We start from the raw sequence: 14,212 nt of genomic DNA on the forward strand, positions 1-14,212 counted from the left end.
TGTATTCCACACTTTGTAGTGTCTAGGCAATTCAGACACAGCAATGTAACCTCTTTCTTGGTCTCTTATTAGACGCTGTGCATTCATTGATCTGTAAAGTACAGTTCCCTTAATCAAAACATCATCGAGATCTCTGCTCGTCCAGGTCCACACGTCACTCAGATTGGACTTCAGAACTGCAGTCAGACTGATGGCACCACATTGCCTGTTGCGATCCTTTCCGAACTGTAAATCATCTTGATGAAACGACCCCATCAGCACAGATCTGTCAACAGGCAGAATCAAACAATCATCGGTAACATTATCGTCTTTCATGTAATTCACAGTATTTGGCAGGTCATTTGGCAGAGTTTTGGCAGAGTTTTGGCAGAGTTTTGGCAGATTGTTGGCAGAATGTTGGCAGAATGTTGGCAGAGTTTTGGCAGGGTTTTGGAGGCAACTTGTTTTTTACGAGGAAGCGCCATCTCGGCAACTTTGTTTTTACGAGGAAGCGCGACCTCGGCAACTTGACTTTTACGAATTAGCGCAAACTCGGCAACTTTAATTTTACGAGGAAGCGCGACCTCGGCAACTTTAATTTTACGAGGAAGCGCGACCTCGGCAGCAGACCCCAGGTCTACTGCCTGCTTGGCTGCCTTGGACTGCTTGCTTGGACGCGGCATCTACAACAAATCACATTAGTCATATTTTAGCATAACATAGTTTTAGAGAGCAACCATTCATTTGCCCCCCCAGAGATGCCACGAGTGTGTGTGTATCTCACACACACACACACACACACACACACACACACACACACACACACACACACACACACACACACACACACACACACACACACACACACACAAGTTTTACAATAACAGCTCTAAACATGTGAAATGCCTAATTGTTTTGGCCCTATTCGTTTCAATGGGCCTGCATCCATGTCACCTGACTGTCATGGTTGTTATCATTTACATGTTAAAGAGCAGACGCAGCTTTGGCTGCTGGGCGCAAGAAATGCGGCCGCCATCTTGGACCGCTCATACTTTGCATACCATTGCAAACAAGGCTGGGGCAGAGGAATTATTTTCAGGAAGAGACAAACTTTAGCATTGATAACTATCACTCTGACTTGTCATCATTGGTTGTGTCTGTGTTCCACAACATAAGGCTGCACCACATTGCCAAGCAGTCCTCTTTCAGGTGTTTTAGCTCATCATACTAAAACTTCCATCTGTTTATATCTATCTAATGTATTCATATATTGAATATGTATATAATTAAACATAGCCTAATCATACATTGTTTCTTTAACTTATTAAAATAGCTGACCTTGCCTCCCCTGTTTCTGCTTCTCTATTAAATATGTAGTGTGTGATTTGAAAAATACTCATCAGTCTACATTTATTTATCCTTTATTTTACCAGGGTAGTCACATTGAGGCACTGTTTTACAAATAGGCCCTGGTCGAGAAAGTCAGCACCTACCTAAAAGACACATAAAAACAGAAAAAACACAATGTATGAATATAAACATAATAAACAAAACAGGAAACACATCCAGGCTACAAAAAACAACCTAGACACAATTTCACATTCGTAATGTAAAGTGTATACGACACATAATTTTAAATCAGAAAGGGGGATGAACATATCAAGTGTTAGTTTTTTCTGCGTTTCAAGTTGAAAGGGCATTATAACATAAGCCATCTTACCAAGTTCAGAGCAAGCAGTAGGCACATTAAAAAGTATGCTATTGTTAGACCTGAGGTTGTAGCTATTGTTTGTTACAAATGACAACACTGACAAATAAGATGGTCATAATCCATCAGCTGCTTTATCAATTAAATTTAACCAATTATCTTGTCTGCGTATTGATAGAGGCATCCAACCAAATACACTCTACAAGTTGCAGTCGTGTGCATCATAACCAGCTTTTGTTAGGAATGGTAATGCTGAATGATAAACAAGAGTTCACAAACACAATACAGACGTTGATGCATGCATATAAAGAGTGTCACCATAATCTACAACAGTCAAGAAGGTGGATGTAACAAGTTATTTTATAGTTTTTAAATAAAAACAAGCCTTATTTCTGAAATAGAAACCTAGCTTGATTCTAAATAAAAAAACTATGTGTAGCATGTCAACTACTCCATTTCTTGTCCCTGTGATGATATCATTTTATGTAAAGATAGACAACAAATATCATAGGGTGACCAAACGTCCCCTTTATGGTTTGCCTGTCCCTGACTAAAGCCGTCACCGTATACAGATTGCATGTCATTCGACAAAATTCGCCGGCTACATGCTCTTCTGCTGATTGAACCATTCAAATGTATAATACTAACATAACTACTAGAAAATATTCAGCATGTAAAATAATGTCAAATGTTGCTGTCAAGATTAATTCTGCTGAGACACACAAACAAACGACTTACCTTTTTCGACTTCTTCTACCTCTTCTTCATGGGTGGCATAGCTTATCATTATATACCGCCAGTGCCACCTACTGGACTACTATGGTTTTAACGAACTGTGGACGATTTTTTTCGAATTTTTCATGTCAAGAGTTTGACCGTTTATTGTGCAATTGTTCAGTTAAAGGCTGTAGAGAGAACATAATTCTTTTAACCTCTTTCGATGCTGTTATCCTCCCCTTGGAAAAAGTGGTAAAGTGGAGCAGAGAGATCGCCATGTCTGTACCAGAGTGGTGGTGACGTTATATAATTCGCGTCGACAGCAGCGAAGAGCTTCACAGTGGCCTCACACAAAACCTAACATTATGAAACTTCTTTGTGAAATTTTTTAGAAAATAATTACTTTCTGTCCATTGAAACCCATTCATATTTTTCGATCTCATAGGTCCCATGGGCTCTACCGGAAGGGACATGACTTTGCCACTCTAGAGTGGCGATTTACTCGCACAGTGGGCCAACATTACCAGTGATTAAACATAGAATGAAATTAATATTATAAGTTGTTCACAGACCATACATAAACACAAAATACAGTTTGGCCTAACCTGTGGCCTATTTCAACAGGCTAAATAACACTTATCCGTTTAGCCTGATACAGCATTATGGCTATCCATACCCTTCGTTCATGTTGGTAACTTATTTTCAAGCAAGCTACCTGTAGCTGAACATAAATGGGATCTATTTTCTAAATCATTGACAACATCTTTCGTCCCTACCAGTACATCTCAGTGGCTCAAAAGCCTAACTTGCAGTTAGGTATTCTCTTGAACTAAATCTTTATCCTTTTACCAGTCATTTAACTTACTTAACAATCTTTGCACTCACTATATCCCTGCAATCTCATCTTTAAGCTTTTAAAAGTAGGATAGTATTTATTCTAGGCCATATTGAATAAAAAGCCTGCTTAATGATTGATTTTAATCCAAAATTAATTCATGGCAATGGCCAAGGCAATGACAAAGAATGCAGGCTCAGTTTGCTGCCCTTGCTCAAATTTTGCATTGCATGTAGAATTGCTTACGCTATATAGGAAAAAAAATGGATTTGCCCATACCCATTTACTTGTTTGTGTGTGAGTTCGTTCACCAACAAGATTCTAAACCGCCATGAGAAAGAAAGGCTTCCTGTAAATTAAATTTTTAGACCATTCAATTCTCTTTATTTCGCCATGTACACAGGTACTAGGAATTTTGAACGGTATTCTCCATGCAGGCTAGAGCATTACAAATAGAACATAGAACAGAACAAAGGGACAAGACAGAACAATACAAGAAAGTACCAGTATGACCATGGAGGTAGTGCAATAATAGAATTGTTAAATAAGTTAAATAAAGTAAAGTGCTGAGAGGAGCCATAAAGCTCATATGCAAGGGCTGTTTATGAGGGCTATTGCTTGTGGAAAAAAGCTATTGAGGTGACGTGAGGTTTTTGTCATGAAGGCCCTATATCGCCGTCCAGAGGGTAGACGGTTAAAGAGGCAGTTGGCAGGATGTGAGGGGTCTGCTGTGATCTTCACCGCTTTCCTGCGGGATTTGGAGCTGTGGAGGTCCTTGATGGAAGGAAGGGGGCAGCCGATGATGCGCTCTGCAGCCCGTACGACTCTTTGGAGCCTGGCCTTAGAGCGGGCAGAGGCAGAGTCATACCAGACCGAGTGTGAGGATGTAAGCACACTCTCAATGATGGCCCTGTAGAACTGCACCATGATGGGGGGGGCTGACCTGAAGTCCTCTCAGCTGCCGAAGGAAGAACAGGTGCTGCTGGCCTTTCTTCACAAGTTCAGTGATGTTATTGTCCCATTTCAGTGTGTTGGTGATGGTTGTGCCTAGGAATTTGAAATGTTCGACTACAGTGACAGATGAGTTGTTGATGACAAGTGGGGGATATGTCTGAACCTTTTTTCGGAAGACTTTACCATTACCTGCACAGCTTAGTATAACTGACCGATTCCCTTTTATAACGACAAAAGACAGAAACAATTGCTTAAATCAAAACATAGTTTATTTTTCAATATCAAAGTAAACACCACCATCAAACGACAGTTTGATGTTGTCGACAAAATTTCAGTCGTCCAGAAGATAGGACGTCGAAGCCTCCTCCGTGTCCAGAATGTCGCCCAGGGAGCAGTCAGCCATAGCCTCTCTTACAGCTACGGCCGGAGCGAAGCGCACCACCAGTCCTACTGCATTAACAGAAACGACCAGCTCTGGCAACGCCATGATGGTCTCTTCCAGGGCTGGGCCATCATGGACGTTGCACGCCACACAAAACTTCTTGACAAACCCCATCACCGTGGAGTTTGTCAATTGCATGGAGCGCTCATCGACATCTTTGGGTGCCACGATAAGCACCCCCGAGTACGTCACCAGATACGCTGGTGTGCGCTGCAGCATGGAGCACATGTTCGACTCACAGCGGTGGGTCGAGCATTTGACGTCCAACTGGTCCTGTCCGACGTGGCATCGTGGACACCTGGGCTTTGCCACGCTCTTGACCGCGGTCGCGGGCCCGCACAGAATCTCCACGTCCGCGACAGTCACCTGCCTGAGGGAAGAAGGCTGCCCTACACCCGTGGTGGCGGTGACCAGTGTGGATGGGGTAGTGGTTAAAACAGTGCGGCTCCCATCCTTCCTTGTCGTCAGCGAATAGAAGGTGTAGCATTGGCCGAGCTGGACGGTGGAGATCAGCCGATCCCACACGCTCAACGCCGTCTGTCCGGTGGAGTCACAAACCTCAAAGCATTTCAGCTCCATCGACGCTCCTTGGATCTCCACCACCCTATTGTCCAGGAGCTGAAGTACCTTGAGGTTGATGACTCCCACCTGATGAAAAACAACAAAGAGACACTAGGACCAAGTTCTCTCCAAATACTTCTTTCAACAAGCTTCACAAAAGCACAATGCTTACCCTCTGCCTGGGACCCAAACCCAAAACATCGACCACGGTCAGCCGGTCAGAGGTGCTGCTCGGTGCCCTATGGGTGAAGGGAAGGTCCCCAAACGCGTCAAGCCTGCTGTAGCTCGACACCAACACATCGAAGCCCCCTGGACTGCTGTAGCCTACGAAAACAAAATGAAAAGAAATGCATGCTTAACACCTGGACGTAACGCACGGGCTGCCAGTAACGACTCATTAATGGGATCGGTCAATGAATCTAAACAACAAATAAAAAAAAATATATGTATAAATTAATGATTGACAAAAATGTATATTCATTACGCTGAAAGCAGGGTCGGTCATTTTACATATGAAAGCAATAAAGGCGAGGGGATCGGCAATAAAGGCGAGGGGAGCGACGATAACCGACTAACGAGCAAGACAGGCCACCTGATGATGACTAACCTGCGTGTCGGCCATTTTACGTAACAGCGCAGTGAAGACGGGGGAAGGGGGGAAAAGACACGCACTGCACGGTTTGAATTAGTTTAATTAGTTTGCCGTTAGCTCCTCGAGAAAATAATACGCCGTCAACAGTAGAACGACACGTCAATTAAAAAAAATGCCTTACACTAATTTCCACGGGAGTTTACGTCGAGTAATGCATCGTCCATCGACAAACTTCATCGGACTTTACGTGGCACACGTCAGACACTCCCTAGCACATGCCTCGACGGACTAACGGCAACTAATGCCGATTTCAGAAACAAACACAGGAAAGCCAACACAAAACTTACTGATGCTTTTCCGCGTGGCAAACAATTTCACCGCCTGCCTGTTTTCTGCCGCGTGAACAAACTGGTCCCGCTTCTCGGGGGAGAAGCAGACGACAAGATTGTATGCCTCCCTTCCCGTCTGCAAGGTGGCCTCAAAATATCGCCTGCTGTTCTTGGACATCTTCATAGGAGACACACTATGCAGATAACCGACAACCGTCTCACTGTCACTTCTTGGTATTTTACTGGGACTCGCCATTTTGAACTGGATATCCCAAGACAGATCTTGAAGCAGTGGCATGGGCTATTTATAGAGGCATGCAGTGTTGCCAGATCAGATCGACAGTTTCCAGCCCAATCACATCTTAAAACCCGCCCACTCCAATAAAAACCCGCCCAAACCACGAAGTTGCCAGAGTCACACCCATGCTCCTTTTATATATTCGGTAAAAACTAGAGCTGTCAAGCGATTCAAATATTTAATCGTGATTAATCGCATTAATGCCATAGTTAACTCAGATTAATCGCGATTAATCACAAATTATTTTTCAATGCTAAATATCCCTTGATTTATTTTTCCAATAATTCTTCTCATTTTAATTCTCTTATCAACATGGTGAAGTGCATCGGCTGGCCTTGTGCAAATGATTTTTTATTGATAACAACATTGGCACTGTATACTGATCAAAACAGGACGATACAAAAAAAGAGCCTATAGTGCAATTAAACGACTGCTTTGAACAAATGTCATTTGAACATAGCAGTCAGGCTACTGCTTCTTTGTTTTGAGCCAAAGAAAAAAAAAAAAAAAAAAAAGTTTTATTTTTTATGTAAAAGAATTGCGTTAATCGCGCGATAAAAAATGTAACGCCGTTAAAATTGGTTTGCGTTAACGCCGTTAATAACGCGTTTAACTGACAGCTCTAGTAAAAACATCTAATTTGCCGAAATTTAGTGATAGGTTACACAATTTAGTAACCTTTCTTTTTTAACTTTTGCTGAACTGACGTCACGGTCAAATTGCCAATTGAAATGATGCAGATTAAAAAAAATACGAAATTGCCCAGGTTAAGTGTAAATATTAACATAAAGCACATATGTGCCTTTTTTCATAAATATCCTTAATACATAATGGGGTCTATCTATCAACGTGTGGTGACTGGTGAACCTCAGTAGGGGTTGCGAATGCAACCCCATCTTAGCTCCTCCCCCTGCACCCAGGTGCAGATAAAAAGGCCAAGATGGCTGAACTCAGCCTCTGTTGGTTGCCTCCTAGGGTGGTGAGTAGGGTCCACGCTTTCTAACAGTTTTGAGTTCCCATTTGAACTTTTATTAATCAGTGTCTTTTGTTTTTAGGATCCCCTGCTGCTGTTTTGTACGGTTTTAGTTGTTCTGTTTAGCTCTGCCGTTTTGTACGGTTTTAGTTGTTCTGTTTAGCTATGCTGTTTTGTTTTGGTTCCGTTTGCTTTAGTGTTATTTCCCCTTTTTGGTTTCATTGTTTGACCTTTGGGTTGCGGGGTTACATAACCCCTGTTTTGCTGTTTGGTATAGTTTGGTTTTGCTCCACTTTTCTTTATTTAGTTATTATTGTAATAAAATAAACAGTTAATATATTTATTGTCTCTGCCTCTTTTGTTCTCGAACCTGTGTCCTTATTATTTCTGTAATATCATAGTTTTATATTTCCTGGGGTGTAATTCCCCAGGTGGCGTTGTCGGTCCCTCTTTGGTTATTTCCCCCTCCCCTCGTTAATATTGAATTTAACACTGAGCCCCGCCACAAACGCATATGTAGTTTAAGTGTGATGTATTTTGTGTATGTCCAGTCAGACTCGGTGTCTCCGTTGTTTTGTGTGGTCTTGTAGGCTATACTATGTGAGCCGTATCGCCTAACTGAAATTCCGACCATTTGTGTCTGTTGGTATTAATAAAGACTTGACTAGGCTGTCTAGCCCATTAATTGACAATTATTCGCGATAGTGGGGATTCAAAACGGTTTGGCCACGACAGCCAATTTAACTTGACAGCAAAGCCGTAACAGGAAGTAAGCCTGTTCGCAGCATCTCTTTAACATTGTCAGTAAAATTGTATCGAATCATATGCACTTTATCATGGTCATCATATACTTGGTTATATAAACTTATAACAAAGCAATCATATTAAATCAAAGTCAATCTGTCATACAGCATAAAATCGGAACACTAATTCATTCATATCAATGTTATTTGCGTTGAACAACGCTCATTGAAGGGTAGACACTGCACGCGTGTGGTGACAAGCGGTACTTAATGTATATTGCAACAATGACTATTTACCATTCCGCCCACCTACAATATAAACTGCAATTCCCACTGGATTAGATGCTTCACGAACAACCTCCAGAACGGATGCTTCTTTACATTGTCTCTTTTAGGGATATTGTTCCGAATACCCCTATGTATTTGTGACATTTGTTCTGTCAGGCAGACTGCATTGCGCCCTTACCTCTAGGTGGGGTCCTTTTCCCATTTACTCAACCCACCGGCTGTCGGTATTGCCGATTTCCGAGGCGGTCGTCATGTAGCCCCCTGGCCGATTGCGTCCATCCGGCAGAATTAGCCTACCGAGTCCGATTATGCTTGACACCCACATTGCTGCTCGCAGCTATATTTGTTGTTATTGGTTCTTTGGTGGTACCTGTCATATTACTCCAAAGAAAGAGGGGAAAAAATGTCTGAGTGTGTGTGTAGTTGGGGTGACTCATGAATGTATTCATGAACTTTCATTCATGTTTTGTTTTTTGTCTTTCTTTTGTTTTTGTTTTTCTTGCTGTTTTTGTTGCTGTTCATGTTTGTTATCTTTGTTCATTATGTAAAATAAAAAAAATATATATAAAAAAAAAAACTGGTTACAAATATCCATAACTAACTCGGTGCAACAAATTATTAACGTACAACGTGTGTAGCGTGGGATGGAAGGTCAGGTTGCTACTTAAAACCAATCTCCTGGCTAGCTCGCCACTTTGTGTAACCTTCTGGTGACCCCTAGAGGTGGGGTATCTATTCTAAAAGTTTATATCCGGTTACTAAAGATTCTAAGTTCAAATTCGATTGGTTACGGGGATTGATTGTAGCTTAGTACACTGTATGATTAATGAGTCCTCCAACGCACACAACAAACACGTGACCATGACTTGAGAGAATAAAAGTTTTGTATTTATAAAGATATCTTCAAAAACTAAGTTGCACTTGTTCTCTTAGCAATGTAGAAAAAATAGAAATATCGACCCAGAATAATGAAACAAAAAGTTAAATAAAACTGTACCTTAGCAGCACTAAGTACTTAACATAAATAAAATATATCCCACATGGAACTAGAAAAAACACAAAATGAACACTGCTTAGGAATCTTAGTTCCTTCTAATTGTACCTTTCACAGTGTTTACCCTTCAAATATACCTTAATATCAGTTTAGTCAATTATTTGTCTTGGGCCCAAGAACCAAAAGAAAAAAACAAACCCCTGAGTACTCAGAATAAAGAAAAAGTGTCAAAACCAAATAATCCTCAGTTCAGTTTGTTCATTTCGTTCCTACCACCGCTTGGCTTTGAGCACAATGTCCATGCATGTGTTACCGGTCCCAAATGGCCAGGACGGGGGTAACAAATAGAGTGTTGAGACCGGACTCCCTGAAAAGCAGGTATACATGTGTTACAAGGACTGAAGCGGCACTGCTCTTGTTTGGTCTTCCCATCTCTTTATTTCACAATTATCATGAGTAACACATAAATACATAAAATAATAAATAAATAAATATAAACTCTTCCCTCGTTAAAGTGCCTGTTAAATTGTCTATTATTCCTTTGTAAGTTCCCTTTGCAAATAAAACAAAAAGTGCAATAAAAAGTGAGGCTCACATGTACCGTTTCTCTCCACTCTTAGTTCACCTTAAAATCAATACAGAACTCCTTTTTATCAACATCCACATTAAAGTTAAAGTTCCTGTTTCAGCTTATTCGCTGGTTGTTTTGAGCTATCTCACAGTGCAATTAAATACTGTTCTTTTCCTATAATAGAAATAACATATTTTGGCTTGAAACCACAATGAACCATAAAAAGGCAATAAACAGCACATAGGGACATTACACCACAGTCGGAACTACAATGGATTTGCCTGCCTAACAGACCGACTAAACATTTAATTATAAAACATCATATCAACACTTTTCTTATAGCCTACTCTAAAATATCCTATCATTACGTCATCTAACTCTTAATCACATTAAATAGATTCTTAAACATGTACGTTAGGTGTTCAGGGCCAAAGTAAACTTAAACATACTCTACAGTGTGTGTGTTTCCACAATAATATTTGTCGCGAAACCAACAAAGGAGTTTTCAAAAGTTAATAACTCGATATTACAGACATCAAACTCGACACAAAGTTTATCGACTGTTCTAAAATGTTCAGATTCATGAAAATCGTTATTTGTGTGAGTTTCACGGAGTACAAACCTGAAAAGCAGGTATACATGTGTTACAAGGACTGAAGCGGCACTGCTCTTGTTTGGTCTTCGAAATCCGTCTGGAGAGGAAGCGGAAATGCCCCCCAACCATAGGAGTCTGGGCTGCAGCGCAAACATTTTGGTACCGCCCTTCCGTTTCCAAGTATACCGTAATAATAAGTTATAAAAAAAATGCTCAATGTAAATAAAACTAATGTAAAATAATGACCAACGGTTATACATATACATTCACGAAAAAGAGAATACATATTGAAATCGTGGTCTAGTTTTGAGTGTACCACTACACTGAGCCTGACCCATGTCCTGTTGAGGCTGATTCCTGTCCTGCTCACTTTCACTGTTTATATCAGGCTCCTCATTATTGACATCTCTCTCGTCCATGACATTTTCCACTTCTCTTCCAGTTCCACATTGTTTCTCTGTCTGATCGGAGTTCCACTCGGTCCAGGTCTGCTTCGAATTGGGCTGGTGACACTTGACCTTGGTAAGTTACTCTCAACTCTTTCCACAGGTACCCGTAGCCAGTAATGAGACACACCCTCCTCTTCAGAGTCACTTGTCTCAGAACTCTGTCTCTGTTCTTTGGGCTTCAGGGGTTCGGAGAACTGTTTGGTTTCCTTTTGTGGCTTGGGCCTATTTGTGACTTGGTTTTGAGGAGGCTCTACCGGTAGGTCGTTTACTTGGAGCAGCAGGTTTCGATGTAGGGTGCGGACGGGGCGACCTCCCGTCTCTGGGCTTATTCTGTAGACAGGATTATCCCCAACCTGCTCTCTCACAATGTAGATTATCTTCTCCCAATATGGCCTGAGTTTCCCCGGCCCACCTCTCTAATTGAGATTACGTACCAGGACACGGTCTCCAGCTTGAATAGTGACACCTTTGCTCTTTTTGTCATAGTGGGCTTTCCCTTTGGCACTTGACTGTTGGCTGTTTGCGTTTGCTATTCGATAAGCCTCAATCATCCTTCCTGCCCATTTTGCCGCATAGCCTGTTGGTGTTTCATCTTCTTCCTCTGCTATTAGACCAAAGAGGAGATCAACGGGGAGGCGGGGATGACGGCCATACATTAGGTAGTAAGGGGAGAAACCTGTGCCCTCATGCTTTGTGGAGTTGTAGGCATGTAGCACGTGAGGTAGGTGGTCTTTCCAATTTTCCATTTCTTTCTCTCCTAGGGTCAGTAGCATTTGCAGCAACGTGCGATTTAGTCTCTCGGCAGGGTTGCCTTGGGGGTGATAGGGGGAGGTTCTTGAGTGGCCAACACTAGATAACTGCCTGAGTGATTTGAACAGTTCGTTTTCAAATTCTCGACCCTGGTCGTGGTGAAGCTTGGTGGGATATCCAAATCTGGGAATGAAGTCGTTGAAGAGTCTGTCAGCAGCTGTCTTGCCCGCTTTGTTGCGAGTGGGGTAGGCTTGTGCGAACCTGGTGAAGTGGTCTATCACGAACAATATGTACTCACATCCACCACGACAGGCTTCTAAGTAGAGGAAGTCGATACACACAAGTTCAAGGGGCGAGTTAGATGTGATACTCTCCATTGGTGCTCTTTCATGTGTGGCTGGTGTCTTTTGCTTTATGCAAGGGCATCTTCTGGTTATGTAATCTTCAATCTCATTTTTCATGAAAGGCCAGTAGAAGCGCTCCCTTGCTAGGCTCAAGACTTTCTCCACGCCAACATGGCCCATGTTGTCATGCAAGTGGGTTAGTGCTACTTGCCTATAGATGGCTGGCAGAACCAGTTGTCTGCGACCAATGGTTTTCCTGTAGAGTAGACCATCCACTATGTGCAGCCTGCTCCATTCCCTTAAGAGTCTCCTGGTGCCTGTGTCGACTTTTTTCCTTTCTCGTTCTCTGTTAGGGGTGTATTGTTTATCCTTAGTTCCATGACTTTTCCAATTACAGCGTCTGTCCTTTGTTGCTTTACTAGCTCTTCATGGCTGATCGTCTGCAAAGGCTCCATGTGAGACTGGGTTTTGGAGGCTAAGTTAAGGGCTGCCAACCAGGCAATGTCTCCCTGTTCGGCCCTTTGAGTTCCTTCCCACAAAGCACACACTGCATCCTCCAACAGCCCTTCAGAGTACTCTACCATGGAGGCCTCGAGGTCAAGCGGGAGACGGGATAAGGTGTCGGCGTCGATGTTTGTTTTCCCAGGCCGATATCTGACGTCGAAGTGGAAATCAGCTAGCTGTCCTACCCAGCGGTGGCCTACTGCATTGAGTTTAGCAGTACTGAGAATATATGTCAGGGGGTTATTATCAGTGAAGACAGTGAAATGAGGGGCATAGAATAGATAATCTCTGAATTGATCACAGACCACCCACTTCAGCGCCATGAATTCAAGCTTCCCGCTGTGTAGGTGATAGTTTTGTTCTGCTGGTGTTAGCGTGCGTAACCCATAGCCGATCACCCGCAACTTCCCATCTTGGTTCTGATAGAGAACTGCACCCAGGCCTTTTTGAGACGCATCGGTGTGAAGTGTGAAAGGGCAACTGAAGTCTGGGTATGCCAGTACTCGGGGTTGGGTGAGCTTGTCAATTAAGCATTCAAGGACCTGCTGGTGTGCTTCTCTCCACTCTACTGGGGTTCTGGAGGACTGTTGGATACCTTTTATTTTGCCTTGTGGTTGCTTGGATTGCAGCGTGGGTGGCAGTGAGTCCGTTTTTGACTTTAGCAGATCATATAGGTATGGAAGCCCATTCCCGCCACAGGAAAAAAAAACAACACCACAAACTATCTCATAATTATGAGATTAAAAGTCATAATAACGAGATTTAAAGTCATAATTACGAGATATAAAGTCATAATTATGAGATTAAAAGTCATAATTACGAGATTTAAAGTCATAATTATGAGATTAAAAGTCATAATAACGAGATAAAAAAGTCATAATAATGAGATTTAAAGTCATAATAACGATATATAAAGTCATGACAGTAGGCTGCATCTAGATGGTTTCATCTCTATCAGTGTTGTAACGTCATGGAGTTGGATCACCACATTGAGCAATATTTCCAAAGACGATATACAAATGATGAAATTCTGGCAGTATTGGCTGAGGTGCATGGGGTAGTGCTGAGCAAGCGGACACTTGAAAGGATTCTGAGAGAGAAAAGATTGTGGCGCAGGAAGGGCAAGACAGATGTGGCCGAGGTGGCAGCTTTCATTGAAGCGCAACTCCAAACGTCTGGGCAGTGTCATGGCTACCGTTGGATGTATCAAAAATGTTGGATAAATGGCATTATTACCGACAGGGAAACAGTACGTGTTCTCTTGCGGCTGTTGGACAGTGAGGGAGTTGACCTGAGATCAAGAAATAGACTACGGCGGAGAGTATATCACAGCCGGGGTCCCAATTACGTCTGGCACATTGACGGCTATGACAAACTTAAACCGTATGGGATCTGTATAAGTGGACGCATAGATGGTTTTTCTAGGAGAATCATCTGGCTGGAGGCATACAAAACTAATAATGATCCGAACGTGATTGCTGGTTATTTCATGGATGCTGTACTAATAGCTCAAGGTTGCCCTGAACGATTACAATCAGATTTAGGGACAGAAAATGTTCGTTTGGCCGAAATACAAAGATTCATGC

General features: G+C 42.3%; 1 protein-coding gene across 1 annotated transcript; it reads right to left on the minus strand.

Moving 5' to 3' along the window:
- Window positions 1–4,523: 4,523 nt before the first annotated feature.
- Window positions 4,524–6,295, minus strand: LOC115557195 (uncharacterized). Its single transcript, XM_030374804.1, has 3 exons — window positions 6,136–6,295; window positions 5,369–5,550; window positions 4,524–5,283 (listed from the first exon to the last, which is right to left on the minus strand). The coding sequence occupies exons 1-3, from the start codon at window positions 6,293–6,295 to the stop codon at window positions 4,525–4,527; spliced, it is 1,101 nt and encodes a 366-aa protein (XP_030230664.1). The 3' UTR covers window position 4,524.
- Between the last annotated feature and the right edge of the window lie 7,917 nt (window positions 6,296–14,212).

Source organism: Gadus morhua, chromosome 13 (genome assembly GCF_902167405.1).
Source record: "Gadus morhua chromosome 13, gadMor3.0, whole genome shotgun sequence".
NCBI lineage: Eukaryota > Metazoa > Chordata > Actinopteri > Gadiformes > Gadidae > Gadus > Gadus morhua.